The sequence below is a fragment of the Archocentrus centrarchus genome, chromosome 19 (genome assembly GCF_007364275.1).
Source record: "Archocentrus centrarchus isolate MPI-CPG fArcCen1 chromosome 19, fArcCen1, whole genome shotgun sequence".
NCBI classification, from domain to species: Eukaryota; Metazoa; Chordata; class Actinopteri; order Cichliformes; family Cichlidae; genus Archocentrus; species Archocentrus centrarchus.
In genome coordinates this window covers 22380467-22397129 of record NC_044364.1, presented here as the reverse complement: position 1 = coordinate 22397129, position 16663 = coordinate 22380467, and the positions used below count along the sequence as shown (strand labels likewise).

Here is a 16663-nt window from a genome sequence, read left to right as displayed (position 1 = left end):
TTATTTTCCACCTGCCTGTTTTTCTTCATTGTGCTGTCAGTGATGTCATGATGACTCTGTTATTGAAGACTTTCAGAAACTGAGACTGACAGGTGGAAATCAGTGATGACAGCAGAACAATTCAGGGCACTAAATATGAGCAGCAGAGCATCCATTACACACTTAATTATTAAAACAAAGACAACTCTGCGCTCCACTTTGTGTAACAGAGGCAGAAATGTGTCTGTGTTGTATGCAGAGAAATCTGCTGCTAAATGAGAACACATCAGCACATCTGTGCTGGGCAGGCTGCTGATCATGTGACAGGAGTGTTTCTTACTATAGTAAAAGGACACATCAGTGTTTAAATGGATATTTATATGTTTATCACATTTGTTTGATGAGTGCTTTGACTTTGACCTGGTCCTTCAATAATGAATCAAGTCACTATATAAATCTGTAATAAAAATGAGCAGCATGTCACAGTTTCCCAGCTGTTATCCACTGTAGTGTGCAGTGCTGCTCACTCAGAGATCAGGTTATACATGTACAGCCATCCCCCTGACACAGAGAGAACAATCTGTAACATCAGATTACAGCTATGAATATGGAGATGAATCAAATTCAGTTACTTTTAAAATTTGACCCTTTTCGCAAAGATCAGACCTCTGAGAAGCTTCATATTTGGTTTATTACCTCACCTACCCATCTCAGGACCACCCATCTGCTTCGGTCCTGCCACCCCACCAGGTTCCACCCCACTCACTGTCCAGGAGCATGAGTTACAGCGCGTGCTCTTGGCAGTGAACCCCCGGAAGGCTGCTGGACCAGACGGAGTATCTGGCAAGGTGATCAGAGCAGGTGCCTACCAGCTCACCCTGATTCTCACCAGGATTTTCAATTTCTGCCTGGCCCAAGCAGTCACCCCCCCTGCCTAAAAACAGCCACAATCATCCCCGTGACCAAAAGGTCTTCCATTACCAGCCTAAATGATTACCGCCCTGTGGCCCTCACACTGGTAATCATGAAGTGCTTTGAGAGGCTGGTTCTCCAGCACATCAAAGACCACCCCCCCCCCCCCCCCCCCCCCCCCCCCACTTTCGACACCCATCAGTTTGCATATCGTGCAAACAGACCCACAGAGGACGCCATCGCTGTAGCTCTCCACTCTGTGTTGAGCCACTTGGAGCAGCAGCAGAGCTACGCTCGCATGCTCTTTGTGGATTACAGCTCAGCGTTCAACACAATCATCCGAAGTATTCTCACCACCAAACTGCACACCCTGGGCCTCCCCCCTCTCACATGTTCCTGGATAAAGGCCTTCTTAACCAACCGGCCCCAGACTGTGAGACTTGGCCCCCATCTCTCCTCCACCCGCACACTGAGCACTGGCTCCCCACAGGGCTGTGTGCTGAGCCCCCTCCTGTACTGCCTCTACACCCATGACTGCAGTCCGGCCCACAATAACAACCTTATTGTCAAATTTGCTGACGACACCACAGTGGTCGGACTCATCTCAAAGGGAGATGAGGCAGCCTACAGAGAGGAGGTCCTGAAGTTGACAGCCTGGTGTTCAGAGAACAACCTGCACTGAACACCAGGAAAACCAAAGAGATCATCATCGACTTCAGGAAACACAGGACTGACCCAGCTCCCCTCTACATCAACGGCGAGCGTGTGGGGAGGGTCCACACCTTCAGGTTTCTTGGTGTCCTCATCTCTGCTGATCTCTCTTGGTCAGATAACATCACGGCTGTTATCAAGAAGGCTCAGCAGTGACTTCACTTCCTGAGGGTCCTCAGGAAGAACAACTTGGACTCAAACCTGCTGCTGACCTTCTACTGCTCATCCATTGAGAGCCTGCTGACGTACTGTATCACAGTATGGTACGGCAGCTGCACTGAGGCAGACAGGGTCAGGCTTCAGAGGGTAGTCAAGACAGCACAAAGAATCGTTGGCTGCCCTCTCCCCTCCCTGATGGACATCTACACCTCCCGCTGCATCAGCAGAGCCAGAAACATCATCAAGGACAGCTCACACCCTGGCTTTGACCTGTTTGACCTGCTGCCCTCTGGCAGGCGCTACAGGTTCATCAAAGCCAGAACAAACAGACTCAAGAACAGTTTCTTCGCCAGAGCAATCACCACCCTGAACTCACACACTCACCCACTGTAACTGTGCAACACCCACATCTCTGTGCAATATTATATTATTCATACTGAACATTATCTATCACTCCTATATTGTGTAATATCCAGTATTCATTCACCAAGTGCAATATTCACCATCTTCACTAATGTATACACTTATTTTACTTTTCTTACAATGTATATATTTCTTATGACTGTATATCTGCACCAATGTATATTTTTTATACATTCTCTTATTTTCTGTATTTTTAATACATTTTATTTTCTGTATATATTTTTATATATTTTATTTTTTGTATATTTTAGACATTGTGTTTTATTTTCTGTATATTTTTAGATTATATTATATTATTATATTTTTATTTTAGAGAGTTTGACTTTTCTGTTGCATGGCACTGAACAGGAGTGGTCCTCCAATCTCATTGTACATCCTGTATAATGACAATAAAGGTATTCTATTCTATTCTATTCCATTCTACCAACAGGTCACTGAGCCTGAAAACGGTGTTTGCTGTTTGCTGTCAGTGTGAGCGCTGTTCTGAATCTGGATTTACAGCCTCTCTCAGTCTCTCTAACATAACTTCAGGCACGCATTCGTTTAATCCATGTGTGCTGATACAGCCAGTCTTGTGTTTAGCACTCCTCACTCCTCCCACCTGCTCCACAAAGTAACTGAGTATAAACCAGCTGATTCCTCCTCCTGTAAAGGGAGAGACAGCAAAACCAGACAAACAGCTGCAGGAGGAGGCAGAAAAGCATCGTTCATGTGCAAAAATCTGTTCCCCCTGTGTCAAGAGCGCGCCCTGCAGCCAGAGAGGCGGATCCAACAGTCTTCGCGGCGCTTCTGATCGATTTCTCGGTAAAACGACTCCACAAAATCATGTCAAGGTTGTAAATTTCACATTAATCTACAGCTCCTGGTAAAAATAAAGACAAAAAGAAAAAACTCTAAAATAAATACATAACTTTTGTCATGTTCACTTTAGCCTGACAGATATCAATTAGCCACCAAACAGATTTTCTGACTGTGTTACGGTTTTAGCAAAGCAGAGTTGCTCTTCAGGCAGATTTTACTTTGAGGTTCAGGTTAAAGGAAAGACTGACTGGGATTTTGGGGTGGCCACAGAGTCCATCAAGAGGAAGGGACAAATCACACTGAGACCTCAGAATGGTTTCTGGACTGTGTGGCTGAGAAATGGAAATGAGTACGGAGCTCTTATTGGATCTCCACTCCCTCTCTGTCTTCAGTCTGGTCCTGAGAAGGTGGGGGTGTTTGTGGATTATGAGGAGGGTCTGGTCTCCTTCTATGATGTAGATGCTGCAGCTCTGATCTACTCCTTTACTGGCTGCTGCTTCACTCAGAAACTCCACCCATACTTATGTCCCTTTATGAATCGCGTTGGTAAAAACTCTGCTCCAGTCAAAAATAAATAAATAACTTTTGTCATGCTCACTTTAGCCTGACAGATATCAATCAGCCACCAAACACTGTTTTCCAACACATCGCGTGTTTTTATCATTCTTTATTGCTGATATGTGGAAGCTAGCTGATACCAGGACACAAAAAATTAGACTTCCTGAAAAGTTCCTGAAAGTCTGGTAAATCTCTTTCTAATGTAAAATATGACATTACTGGATGAGAGATATTTCTAGTTGCTAACCTTTGGTAGTTAATGTCTGTTGTTGTGTTTTGTCTAAAATAATCAGCTCCAGCATATGTAAAATATTAAATTTAAATATTCCTCTATCCATTATGGCGTGATAAGGGGATAAATAAGTTAGAACATATTATCCAAGATGGAAACCTTATGACATTCCATGAACTTATATTAAAATATGGAATTGGCAACAGTAGATTTCTCGAATATCAACAACTGAAATCTATCCTGCAGGGAAGATTTAATCTCAATCAACTGAATTTAGAAATACCTACATGGGTATCTGAACTTCTAAACCTCTGTACCCCCAAATTGTTATCAAAATTATATAAATTATTATTAAAAACTGATGATTCAGTTTCCCTCCCGATTACAAAATGGGAATGTGATCTTTCTATCAGCCCGGACCAAAACTTCTGGACAGAAATATGCTTAAATATCTTCAAAATGACTAAAAATCCCCAATTACAACTTATACAATATAAAATTCTCCATAGAACGCACTATACTGGACAAAGGATGTTCCAAATGGGCCTTACACACTCAAACATATGCACCCACTGCACAAGCAATTCAGAGGAGAACTATATGCATGCTCTGTGGTCTTGTATTCCTGTTCAGAAGTTCTGGCAGAGGATATGCGAAGATCTATCTACATGGTTTAGCTGTCGTGTTCCAACTTCCCCCAGACTGTGTATTTAGGTGACGTCAGTGAATTAGTGATGGAGTCATATATATCACACATAGTTCTTACCGCCTTGTGCATCGCTAAGAAAACTATCGTCATGAATTGGAAATCAAAAAATAAACTGTGTATTACTCAATACAGAAATCTACTATTAGATCATGTTAGCTTAGAGAGAATGTCTGCTTCTGCTAAAAACCAATTGGATGAATTTGACTCTCTCTGGTTCCCACTGATCAGCTCCATTACTTAGCGGGGGTGGCTGGCTGAGGGCTCTGCTCCTGGTGTGCTTTGTGGGCGGTCTGGGGCGGACTCCCAGGGCCCGTGTGTGTCCGATAGCACCTGGGACTGGAATCCTGCGGCTGCCTTCTTGTGGCGTCCGTGTGCTTGTCCTGGTTGATGGTGGTGGGGGGCTTGGGTGGGTGCTGCCTTACGGTCTTGGGGTGTGGCCGGGGTGCTTGGGGTGATGGCTGCTGGCCTTGGCCGGATTGGCCGGTCTTCTCTGTGGGGCTCGGGGCGTGGGGTCTGGGGCCTGGGGCCCTGGGATCGCGCCGGCTGCCGGTGGGTTCCCCCTGGTGCTGGGGGGGTCTCTGCTGTCCCGGCACGCCCCCAGGTGGGGTGGGTTGGCCCGGCCTGCGTCGGGATGTTCAGTCTGCGCTTCTGGGGCTCTGGGGTGCCTGCATCGTGGGGTGGTGGGGGTGGTGGGGGTGGACGGGGCACTGTTTTCCCAATTCAGGCCAGTTTGTCTTGTCTCTTGTTTGTGTCCCTAGTTGAGTGAATGAGTATCTTTAGTAGAGCATGCTGCCCTCTGTGGCGGGGGCTGTGGTGCCGATCTCGGGCGCTGCGGTGCTCCATGGTGCTGTCACCGGGGCCCCGGGTCCACCTGCGCCTGCCCTGTGCTGGGGTGTGGGGTATCGGGGTGCCTACTGAGCCAGCGGACAGCTGGCTCTCATAGGCCACGTGCGGTGCCACACTTGCCTCTCCATTTTAATTGCATTACAGACATTACAAGCGACAATACACTCTGATACACATAGGACCTTGTGGGGCAGGCATGGGGATGATGAGAGGGGGCTACTGAGATGGCCCCACTCTGGTCAAGTCTACCGTCAGCCCCCCAATTTAATGGCACTTTAGACATTAAGGGCTTTGAGGGGGTGGTGTGGTCAAGCACCGATGGATGCTTGAGGCACAGCTGTCCCCTCAATTTGGGTGGGGGGTGGGGTGGGCCATCACACACCCGGATTTCCTGCACCTCGCCCGGGGTGGGAGTCGGGTGGTGCTTCGGGTGCTGGGCTGGCAGCATCGTGGGGTCACTGTTGGCCCGGGTGGGGTGTCTACTTGCCCTGGCCTCAGAGGGTGGATAGATGTGGATGAATGTGTATCTTTGTGCATTTTTCACAGTTCTCGTGGGTGTATTTGGGTGGGTGAATGCGTGTGGGTAGGGTTGTGTGTGTGTGTGTGTGTGTGTGTGTGTGTGTGTGTGTGTGTGTATGTGTGTGTGTGCGCATGAGCATATGTGGGTGGGTGTGTGTGAGCATGAACATATGTGTGTAGGTGTGTGTGCACGTGAGCATATGTGGGTGGGTGTGTGCATGGCTGGACCTGAATCTGGGCCTTCTTGTGCCTTGCCTCCCGGCTGCTTCTCAGTGGTCGCTCCTGCGTCCCCCGCTTCCCTGGGGTGTGGGTGCCTTGGGGTTCCTGGGCCGGGCTGGATGTTCTGGCGTGGGTGTCGACCTGCTCTCCTGGGGGCAGTGGGCCGGGGCGGCTTGGGCTTCTCCGGTGTGGGGGCGGGCTCTGCGGTATGTCGGGCGGTTCTTGGGCACCTGGGCCCTGGGGCCCTGCTGCCGGCCTGCACGGGGGGCTGGCCTCTGGGGGGGCCGGTTTCCTGATGCCTCGAATTCCCTGGGGCCCTTGCCCCTCGACTGGGGGGGCTCCATCTGGGACCTCCCTCTCCCCTCTGCTGGGGTGGGTATGCGGTTGTCGCCAGAATGTGCGGCCGCGGGTTTTCGTGGCTCTTGATGGGCTGCGGATGGCTCGGATTTCCTGGGTCCCTCTCTGCCTGCCTCTGACTCCTTGTGGGAGGAGCGGCGGCTTTCTGCCCTCGTTGGTAAGTGCACAGACACTAACACAATCACAGCATAACAAAATTGTTGTTCTTATACAATCATGCTTCATTTTGTTGTGCCTTTTCCACATAGTTATTTTTCCAGGTGTTGCTTGTTCTGATTTGGTATGTTGTCTTTTTTCTTTCTTTTTTTTTTTTGCAGTTGCAGCATTTGAATTGTTTTGGTTAGTTTAGTGGTGCTCTGTCCTCTTTTTCTGTTTTCTCCCCTTTCTCTCTCCTTTTTTTTTTATGCTCAGCCTGTCAACTGGAATTAAATGTATATGTACACAAATAAATAAATAAATAAATAAAACAAAACAAAACAAAAACACAAACATTAACATTAACATTAACATTAACATTAACAAGAAAAGCTTATACAGACTCTATAGAGCTTATCTTGGAAGAATAAATATGTTTGGCACAACAATGCATTCAGATCACAATTCTGCTTGCAAACAGTGCCAGACATGACAGGCTTTTAAAAAAAAAAAAAAAAAAATATTCCTCTATCAATCTGTGAAGTATGAGAACATTGTTCCTCCCTTTTTTCAGTTGAGAAAAAAAATGCTTCTAGAAACATCAAAGAGGAACACAATATTTTGGCCTTAAGCTCACACCATGTAATGTTTTGTTACTCTACAGAACAGGGATTAACAAATCATCTTGAGATTTTGGTTGTTCAATCTTACCATCACACACAACTATCCTTGAGAATCTGAAAACATTTGCTCTTTATTTGCCAAAGTTACGCAGGGGGAACCAAATATTACAGCCATCCAAAATATTACAATATTCAGCCACCCAGAGAAATGTGAAGAAGAGAGTGCAGGCAGGGTGGAGTGGGTGGAGATGAGTGTCATGGGTGATTCGAAAGGGAAGGTCTCCAGGATGGCACTGAGACCTGCTATGACGGTTTGGAGACGGTGGCTCTTATACAAAGACAGGAGGCTGAGCTGGAGATTTTACTGGGAGGAAGGACAGAGTCAGAAATGAGTCCAATAGAGGGAGAGAGGGAGGCAGATGATCTGCTGTGGCTCCCCCTAAAGGCAGCAGCTGGAAGAGGAAGAAGATCTCATTACCATGAAGCTAAATTGAACTTAATTTGTATATTTTAGCTGCTTTCTTTTAAATCACATATTTTTTATTTTAAATCTTGTTTTCATTTGTTTGTTTTTCTCTTTTGTTCTTTTACATTTTTTAAATATATTTATTATATGTTTGATTTTTTTTTGTCAGCAATGCTGTAAGATTCATTTTATTTAGCTGTAAATGGATTAATTACTTACTCAAAATACTGTACTCCGGTTATTTTGGTATTTTATGATGTTTGTTATTTATATTTCTCAGGTAATCCTCCTTGGCCTGGGCCTTTCTGTGTGGAGTTTGCATGTTCTCCCTGTGTTTGCGTGGGTTTTCTCCTACAGTCCAATGACATGCAGTTACTGGGGTTAGGTTAATTGGTGATTCTAAATTGCCCACAGGTGTGAATGTGAGTGTGATTGGTTGTCTGTCTCTCTGACCTGTACAGGGTGTACTCTGCCCCTCGCCCTATGACAGCTGGGACAGGCTCCAGTCCCCCCGCGACCCTGAAGCGGATAAGCGGAAGTGAATGGATGGATGGATGCAATCATTCCTGACTCGTGATCCGTCACCTTGCGGAACTCTGTCGGCGGAACCCTTCTGCTTGCTGCTACGGGGAGGGGAGGACCATATTGTGTGTTACACCGAAATGTTTCCGGGAACATGTTCGGTAACTAAGGTGAGGTGAGTGACACAGAAGCTGCACAGGTAACAGAACCCGAGTTTCTCCACTTATTCCATATTTGTAGTTCAAGGTAGCAGGTAAAACAGCTGAGCGTGTCCAGGTGAGCCCCGTGCAGGTCAGGTGTGTTTATCGGCTATGTGTGTGTGTGTGTGTGTGTGTCAGTGTCAGTCAGGTGTGTTTATCAGCTGTGAGTGTGTCAGGTCGTGGATTCTTCTCAGTTTGTCCTGATGACGTTTCTGCTCTTTGTGCATAAATCAGCTGCAAACGTGTAACTGAAGGTCCTTAAATTCGGCCTGTGCTGTTTTAACAGGCGGACTCACAACAGTGAACGTGTTATAATCATGATCAGAGTCCGGGGGAAAAATCGGCCTCTGAGTGATAAATGTGAGAAGCTGAATAAAGCAGAATATCCGGGGTTTAGAGCTGGTTTTTGCTGCGATGATCGGCAGGATGAGAGGCTCGTGGTTCTTTCGCCTCAGATACATTTAAAGAGTTTCTGCTTATAAAGTGAGACATGCTGAACTGAAGAACAGCTTTAACCCTCACAGGATCTGTACTTAGTAAAAATGTAATATGAAAGGAACGTTTGTTACTAAGCCAAGTGTCTTAAAAGTGGAACTTTTTCAATTGGAGTTTAGCTGGTTTAAGTCAGTTTATGTCAGTGTGCTTCTTCCATTTACACACTAACAGTCACACCACCGAATTAAAGAGGGGCTTTAACAAAGTGGAAAAGCTGTTTAACTAAAATATAAGTTCAGTTTGTGTCAGTATAAAATCAGTTTACAGACTGTGTTGTATGATGGATTAAAGAGTCATCTTTACCAACATTAAAATGTATTCAGTAACTGAACAGGTGACAAACGTTTGGTGATATAAAATTATTTTTTGAGTGGATTTTGGTTCACTGAGTTTTTCAGCCCAGTTTCAGCACCTGCTGCTCTAAAAATGTAGCAAGCATGTCTTCCTGTTCGTCTCAGACTAAAACCTGATGCTGTTTGTCCATCCAGGTGAGCCTCAGGTGTGACTGACTGCAGATATGTTGCTGCCTCTCCTGCTGCGGCCGCCTCTCTGCCATGCTCAGGCTTCCGGATTATTCACAGGATGTGTCCGGATGCTTCACTGCGGCGCTCCTCAGGGGCTCCGCTTTCAGGCTGAGAAATTCCTGCAGCGGCGACGTCCTCACCGCCTCCACGCTCGGGGGCGGAGCAGGAGGAGCCAGAACCAGGAGGAGGAGTGGAGGAGCAGGAACAAGACGGTGCTGACGTACATCGCTGCTGCCGGTGTGGGAATGATCGGCCTGGCGTACGCCACAGTGCCGCTGTATCGACTCTACTGCCAGGTGAACACACACACACACACACACACACACACACACACACACACACACACTCTGCTGTGAGCTTGTGTGACCACTCGGTTTGTCTTTCCAGGCGACAGGGCTCGGGGGCACGGCGGTGGCCGGGCACGACACAGAGCAGGTGGCAACGATGACGCCGGTGAAGGAGCGCGTCATCAAGGTGACGTTCAACGCCGACACGCACGCCAGCATGCAGTGGAACTTCAGACCGCAGCAGACGGAGATCTTTGTAAGACTTCACCCTCCATCATCATCTTCATTTCCTCCACCTCCTCCTCCTCCATCCTCATCCTCACTTCCTCCTCCTCTTCCTCCTGCTCCTGCTCACACACACGCTCTGTTCTCAGGTGGTTCCAGGTGAGACGGCGCTGGCCTTCTACAGAGCCAAGAACCCCACAGATAAACCCATCATCGGCATCTCCACCTACAATGTGGTACCCTTTGATGCAGGGCAGTACTTTAACAAGATCCAGGTGAGTCACATGATCACCGGCACAACCAGCCGCGGTGTTCAGAGACTCCTGTAGGAGCAGAGATGCTGGGAGACATTTACCCTCCTTATTTTTGGAGCAAAAAAACATCTTATTCATGTGACCTTTGACATTAAACCTAATTTTAGTTCATTAATGCATTAAAATCACCACCCAGAACGGTGACCAGAGGTGTCTGCAGATGGCTGCCAAATTGCTGTGAGAACAGCTTCATGCTAACGCAGAGAAACAGCGAGCGATCTCAGGAAGTAAAACAGCGTCGTTGTTGGCGACGCTCTCTGAGCTGGTTGTTCTCAGGTGTTTAACGCGGTCTCTCTGCTCGTGTCTGCAGTGTTTCTGCTTCGAGGAGCAGCGTCTGAACCCTCACGAGGAGGTGGACATGCCCGTCTTCTTCTACATCGACCCAGAGTTCGACAGCGACCCCCGGATGGCCCGAGTGGACACCATCACACTGTCCTACACCTTCTTCGAGGCCAAAGAGGGTCAGAAACTTCCTCTGCCCGGATACAGCTACAACTGAGCGGCAGGAAGTGGACTCTGTGTTTCTCAGAGGAAATGATGGAAAATTGTTTGGATAATCCAAGTCTGACTTCAGACAGACGAGTCCTTTAGGGCACGATCAGAAAGCTTTCCTGCCGCGATGTTCTGCTGGGTGAGAAATAAAAACAGAACCGAGTCTAAACGAGTCGAAGCTTCGAGTGATAAAAATGTTTCAAAGGCCTGAAGACACATTCATAAATGCTGGATGACCTCACAGGCTTTCCGCCAAATGTAAAGAATTGAGAACTACGTTTTTTTATGTTTTATGTTTGAGCACAAATCATCTAAAACCATAAAAGATCACATCAGAAGTGTGTAATAACATTTCCAGTGTGTTCAGAAAGGATTCAGAGCCCTTCAGTTTTTCCAGTGTTATGCAGCAACTCAGTGCTACAATTGTTTAAATCAGTCTTTTCCTCATTAATCTACACTCAATACACCAAAACAACAAATTGAAAAAAGAATTTTAGGATTTTTTTGTCAATTTATTTAATAAAAACAAAAACTAATATATCACATTTCCATAAGTATTCAGAGCCTTTGTGTGCTTAGTGGACGCACCTTTGTCAGTACATCCTCGAGTCTTTCTGATTATAATGCAAAAAGCTTTGTACTCCCTTCACTGAAGGAATTTTGCCATTCTTTGGAAATCAGTCAGGTTGGATGGGGACTGTCGGTGGACGGACGTTTTCAGGTCTCTGTGGAGATGTTCAGCAGGGGTCAAACCTGGGCTCTGGCTGGGCCACTCCAGGACATCCACAGCCACTCCTGTGTTGTCTTCGCTGTGTGCTTAGTGCCGCCATGTTGGGAGGGAAACCTTCTCCCCAGTCTGAGGTCCTGAGACCTGAGGAGCAGTTTTCATCCCTGACCAGTCTCCCAGTCCCCCACAGCATGATGATGCCACCACCGTGCTTCACTATTGGGCTGGTGCTGGGCAGCTGATGAGATGGTTTCCTGCAGATATAATGTTTAGAACTGAGGCCAAATAGTTCAGTCTTACATTAGTCCAGAGGATCTTATTCCTCACAGTCTGAGAGTCCTTCAGGTGCTTTTGTGCAAACTCCTTTCTCGCAGTGTTTTCCACTGAGGAGAGGCTTCTGTCTCCACTCTGCAATAAAGGCCAGATCAGAGGAGTCACATCTCCACAGGATCTCTGGCGCTCAGAGTGACCATCAGGTTCTTGGTTGTCGCTTTCATGAAGCCTCTTCTCGCTTGTTTTGCTCAGTTTGTCTGGGCAAGCGGCTCTTGGAAGAATCCTGGTTGTGCTAAACGTCTTCCATCTCAGTTATGAAGGCTGCTGTGCTTCTGGAAACCTTCAGAGCAGCAGAAATTTTTTGTAGCCTTTCTCAGATCTGTGCATTGCATCAACCCCGTCTCTGAGCTCTGTGGGCAGTTCCTTTGACCTCATGGCTTCATCTTTGCTCTGGTATCAGCTGTGGCCTTTTATACAGAGGTGTGTGTCTTTCTAAGTCACATCCAGTCAATTTATCCATTCAGTCAAGCTGTAGAAACATCTCAGCAACAATCAGGAGAACTGGGAGCACCTGAGCTAAATTTCAAGCGTTTTTGCAAAAGACCTGAATACTTATGTAACTGTGATATTTCAGGTTTTCTATTAAGTTTATTCACAGAAAGTCCTAAAATTCCATTTTCAGTTTGTCATTCTGGTGCACTGAATGTAGCTTAATGAGTTTAAGTGACTGTAACATCAGGCTGCAGCAACACAACACTGACTGGTCTGAATCCTCTGTGAACAGCTGATATCTTCAGTTTTTTTCTTTGAGTTCAAACATTTTAATGTTTAAAGGCAGGAGGGGAAAAAACAACAGATCATTCTTACCTGTGTGTGTCTACAGTACACGTACACATATACAGGTACACATTTAAACTGACTTGCACTGTATGTGTCAACCTGTACCTGTCAGGACAACTATATAAATATAGTAAATTAAAATATTGAATATAATAAAAGAGAACATCTTGCTGAATACATGCAGTACATGTTTACGTTTCTGTGTATTCTTACATATTGTAGTGTTTTGACTTGTATTATATACAGCGCACTGAGATGATCGTTGCTGTGAAAAGTTTAAATAAAATGACTCTTAATTAGTTCAGACATGTAATGAGCTTTTTCTCACAGGTTTATTTTAGCCAGATGTTTCCTGTCAGTCGATTATTTTAAATATGAATTTAATTCACAGCTTTTCTTTTCCTGAGAATAACGGCTGCTCAGGCTTCATGATTTTAGACTTTACCTGTTTCGACCTGGACTCCAGGGGGCAGCAGAGGACAGGAAGTGCTGTAAACTCTTCCACGTTGATTTTTATTTCTCTGATTTTCTCAGAGGTCTCCTTTACTGTAGTTTCACATTTGCACTTCAACTTATCTTTAAATGCAGATAATCAAAACAGGCATCCACACAGGAGTTTATTTTATATATTTTTAAAAACATCATCTCTGTCACTTTTAAGGTTTTATGTATCGCATATATAAAAATCATCTGGTCTTTAACAGGTTGTAAAATTATATAAACACAGCCTGAGATGAAAAGCAACACATGAAATAATTCACATTTTTATTTAATCTTTTAACATTTATTTAACAAAATGCAGAAGCAGTGTGTGCAGCACTGAGTCCACCCCCTGATGCAGCAGCTGTAAAACCTCCTTCAGCAGTAATAAGTTGCAGTGCTGTTTCCCATGTGATTTTATCAGTCTGTCACATCACCGTGGAGGGGTTTTGGCCCACTTTTCTTCGTGGGTTTAGCTCATTGAGGTCTGCAGTATTTGCTGCTCTGAGGGTCCCACCGCAGGATCCAGTCAGGCTGAGCTCTGGACTTTGGGCCGTTGCAGCAGGATGGCTGCTGTGCTTGACTCAAACTGGGTCCCTAACATCAGCATCCATCAGTAAACTGTCTGAGCCGTTTCTCCACATTCTGTCCTGTCAGCTCATTCGATTTAACATCAGACATAAAATTAGATTCAGTTTCATCGAATCAAAGTTTGAGCTGCTAAATTACGACTGCTTGGATATCAAACTTGATTGAGTCTGTGATGATGGAGTTGACCCAGCTGATTGAAATGACATTTTTAAGATTAACATGGTGGTTTACAGTGACTTTCATTCATATTTCTCAGACCACTGGATTAAACTGGAGGCTCTTTATTTGCATGTTGAAGCAGTTCATCAGTAACAGCCTGGTTGTTACACCCAAAACATGTTCATGTAACCAGGTTAGATTTATAACACTCTGAAATTAATACAAATTCTTACAACAGTAGAACCAATTGTAGTCATAAAAGAAGGGAAAAGAGTACTCAAACTCTTGGTTCTGGACGCCTGAAGTATATTCATTCATTTTTGGTTCAGGAACTTGAATAAGTTGATTTTACTTAAAAAAAAAAGTAGCTCAAAAAAATAAAACAGATTAAGAAGTCTGTGATTCTTATCTCAGACTGTGTATTTTGCACGAATGTGTTATTAAAGGCACCGACTGTAAATTTAGCCAAAGATTTCACCACTAGGTGGCAGAGTTTTACAGGAGAAGCCAATACCAACTTTTTATGGGCTGCACATCTAACACAACCATATCATGGCTTATTACTGTTCTGAAAAATAATAAACCAGCAGACGATGTATTTACAAAACAAATTGACTATTTTAATAGCTTTTAAAAAAGTCACAAAGAATTAAACACAGGGTGAAATGCTATTTTCTTACATAAAAAATGCAAATGATAAACAGAGAAACTTAAATTATGTCATACAATAAATGGAGGAACTTAAAATAATATAACAGGATTCAAGAAGATGAAGATGAAACTTTTTTGGGTACCTAAACTGTGGTCTGCAGACGTGTGACAAAGTTTCAGGAAATATCCCAAAATGAACCGTACACATTCAGAAGCTTTGTCTCGTACAGAGTGCGGACCTAAAATCCAGGATGCGTGAGACAGACATAAGTTTAAAGCTGCTTTAATGCTGAAGAGTCGCCTGATATGAAATAATCCAGAGATGGAGCCAGGGATTCACAATGAAACAACACAGAACAGACAGAACACACAGCCTGAGAGCGCGCACAACAAAAGAGGAGAAGGAGAGACTGAGGCAATATATACACATAAGGTAAGGAGGGGAGAGGAGACGGGTGGGAGCACAGCTGCAAGAAATCACAGAGGACGAGACAAAGGAAGTTGAACTAGATACAAAACTCAAGAAACAGAAGACCACCACAGTAAAACAAGTAGTAATAGTTGACAGACTCACACATGAACTTCACAGAGACCGAGGGAACAAACTATCCTGTAATCAACAACAGCTTAGCCAGAATTAAGGCACTAAACTCATGAGCACAAAGAAACAAAGCCAGATACCAACAAGGCAAAAGTACGGAGCTAGAGAACCGTTTACATATCCCACAAACTCAAAACCCTGCATCCAAGACCCAGTGACCATGATGGTATGAGAGCTCACAGCCCACTCAGGTTTTCTTGCACCGTATAAAATCTGTACTCTGAAGAAGCTACAGTCACAGGAAGAGTGCAGGTTTGGATATAACTCACAAATCTAATTTTCCAGATGCTCAAATTTTGTAATTTCTTTCTTTGGGGGATTCTGTAAGATGCTCTAGTTCTGCAGCCAGTGCACTTCCATCAATATCAGCTTAGGAAGTATCCATTGCTCTTTCCATGTCTGTGGCTCATGTTGCTTGAACCTGCAGATTTGTCTCCGACTTCTCCCAGAGATTGAAAGTGCTGTTCCAAGGACTGGATGCTACAGCCTACTACAGCCTTTAAAAAGGACACTTGCGGTCTCTGTTGCATCAGCTTGTGGCTCATCAGCTGCTTCACAGGCAAAGTGTCTTCTTGTGGTCCTCAAAGCGTTCACAGTGCATCATTTGAAGCAGTCTTCCTGTAACTCATTAAATTGCCCTTGTTTTTTTGGATGAGGACCATTCCAACATCAAGCTCCATGTTGGCTAACTGAGGAAGGCGTGGTGTTAATTTATGACACGTCATCCCAGACCATACAATAAATGACCTGATTTCTTCTCCAAGAGAATGGACATTAGCATCTGCTGCTGAGTCATGAGTATTCTCCCTGACTTCCAGCAAAGCTTCTCTCACCTCATCTGCTCGGTAGTGCGATGGTTCAGTGATTTGGCGTTCTCGTTGCATTTAACTCCAGGACTTGAGTGGGATGTTCATGCCGTGCTTCTGCAAGATGGCTCACCTTTGAGGAGAACCCGAGAAGAGTGAAAATTTGGCAGCATCCAAAACCATGAGATTCAAGGTATGTCCGTCACAAAAAGCACATCTTTATTTTGGCCCTTCGTTTGCTCCAGTGTGGAGTGTTCCTCAGTCTGCAGTGCTTTGCTGAGACCTGTTTTTGGTGGCTTAACTCTGGGCTCTGGCATTTCCCCTTTGAAAACCAGAGTGAAAAATCCTTCCATGTGACCTACATTGACCCAATCCCTCAGTCCCTCTGTTATCAGTTTTATGGAGTTTGGAGTCTGCAGCAACAGATCACATCATGGTTTTTGAATAAGTGAGCCAGCTTAACTTTTCCCCCTTTGATCAAGTGTCTGTAGGTTTAGTGGTGTTTTCACTGTAAGGGTTTTTTATTTCAGGGAATATCTAACTGATCCCTGTAGGCAGTGGCACTGTTATTACCAGACGATGAAACAGGGAACTATGGGGAGATTATATTTACTGCTACATCCACTGACCTCTGTGCAATATTTCACTATGATATACATGCAATTTCCATATCTATATAGACTGTTTTCTGCTAAATATTTTATACCTAAATGTCTACATTTTTTAAACACAAAATCTGGTTATAATAATCTCCATTGCTACAGTTGTTTTTATTCTGTTTTACTCAATCTTTCTTGCTTATTCTGTTTTTATAGATATTCCTTTGA

The 16663-nt window shown here is 44.8% G+C and overlaps 1 protein-coding gene across 3 annotated transcripts; it reads left to right on the top strand.

Annotated features, from left to right (window-relative positions):
- Window positions 1-8275: 8275 nt before the first annotated feature.
- Window positions 8276-12785, top strand: cox11 (cytochrome c oxidase assembly homolog 11 (yeast)). Of its 3 annotated transcripts, none has more exons than XM_030754655.1 (5): window positions 8276-8346; window positions 9355-9686; window positions 9778-9933; window positions 10052-10177; window positions 10527-12785. In XM_030754655.1, the coding sequence occupies exons 2-5, from the start codon at window positions 9384-9386 to the stop codon at window positions 10713-10715; spliced, it is 774 nt and encodes a 257-aa protein (XP_030610515.1). In that variant the 5' UTR covers window positions 8276-8346; window positions 9355-9383; the 3' UTR covers window positions 10716-12785. The 3 variants fall into 3 exon arrangements, with proteins under 3 accessions (XP_030610515.1, XP_030610516.1, XP_030610517.1); XM_030754656.1 differs by having other exon boundaries at window positions 8297-8370; XM_030754657.1 differs by having other exon boundaries at window positions 8314-8447.
- Window positions 12786-16663: the final 3878 nt, after the last annotated feature.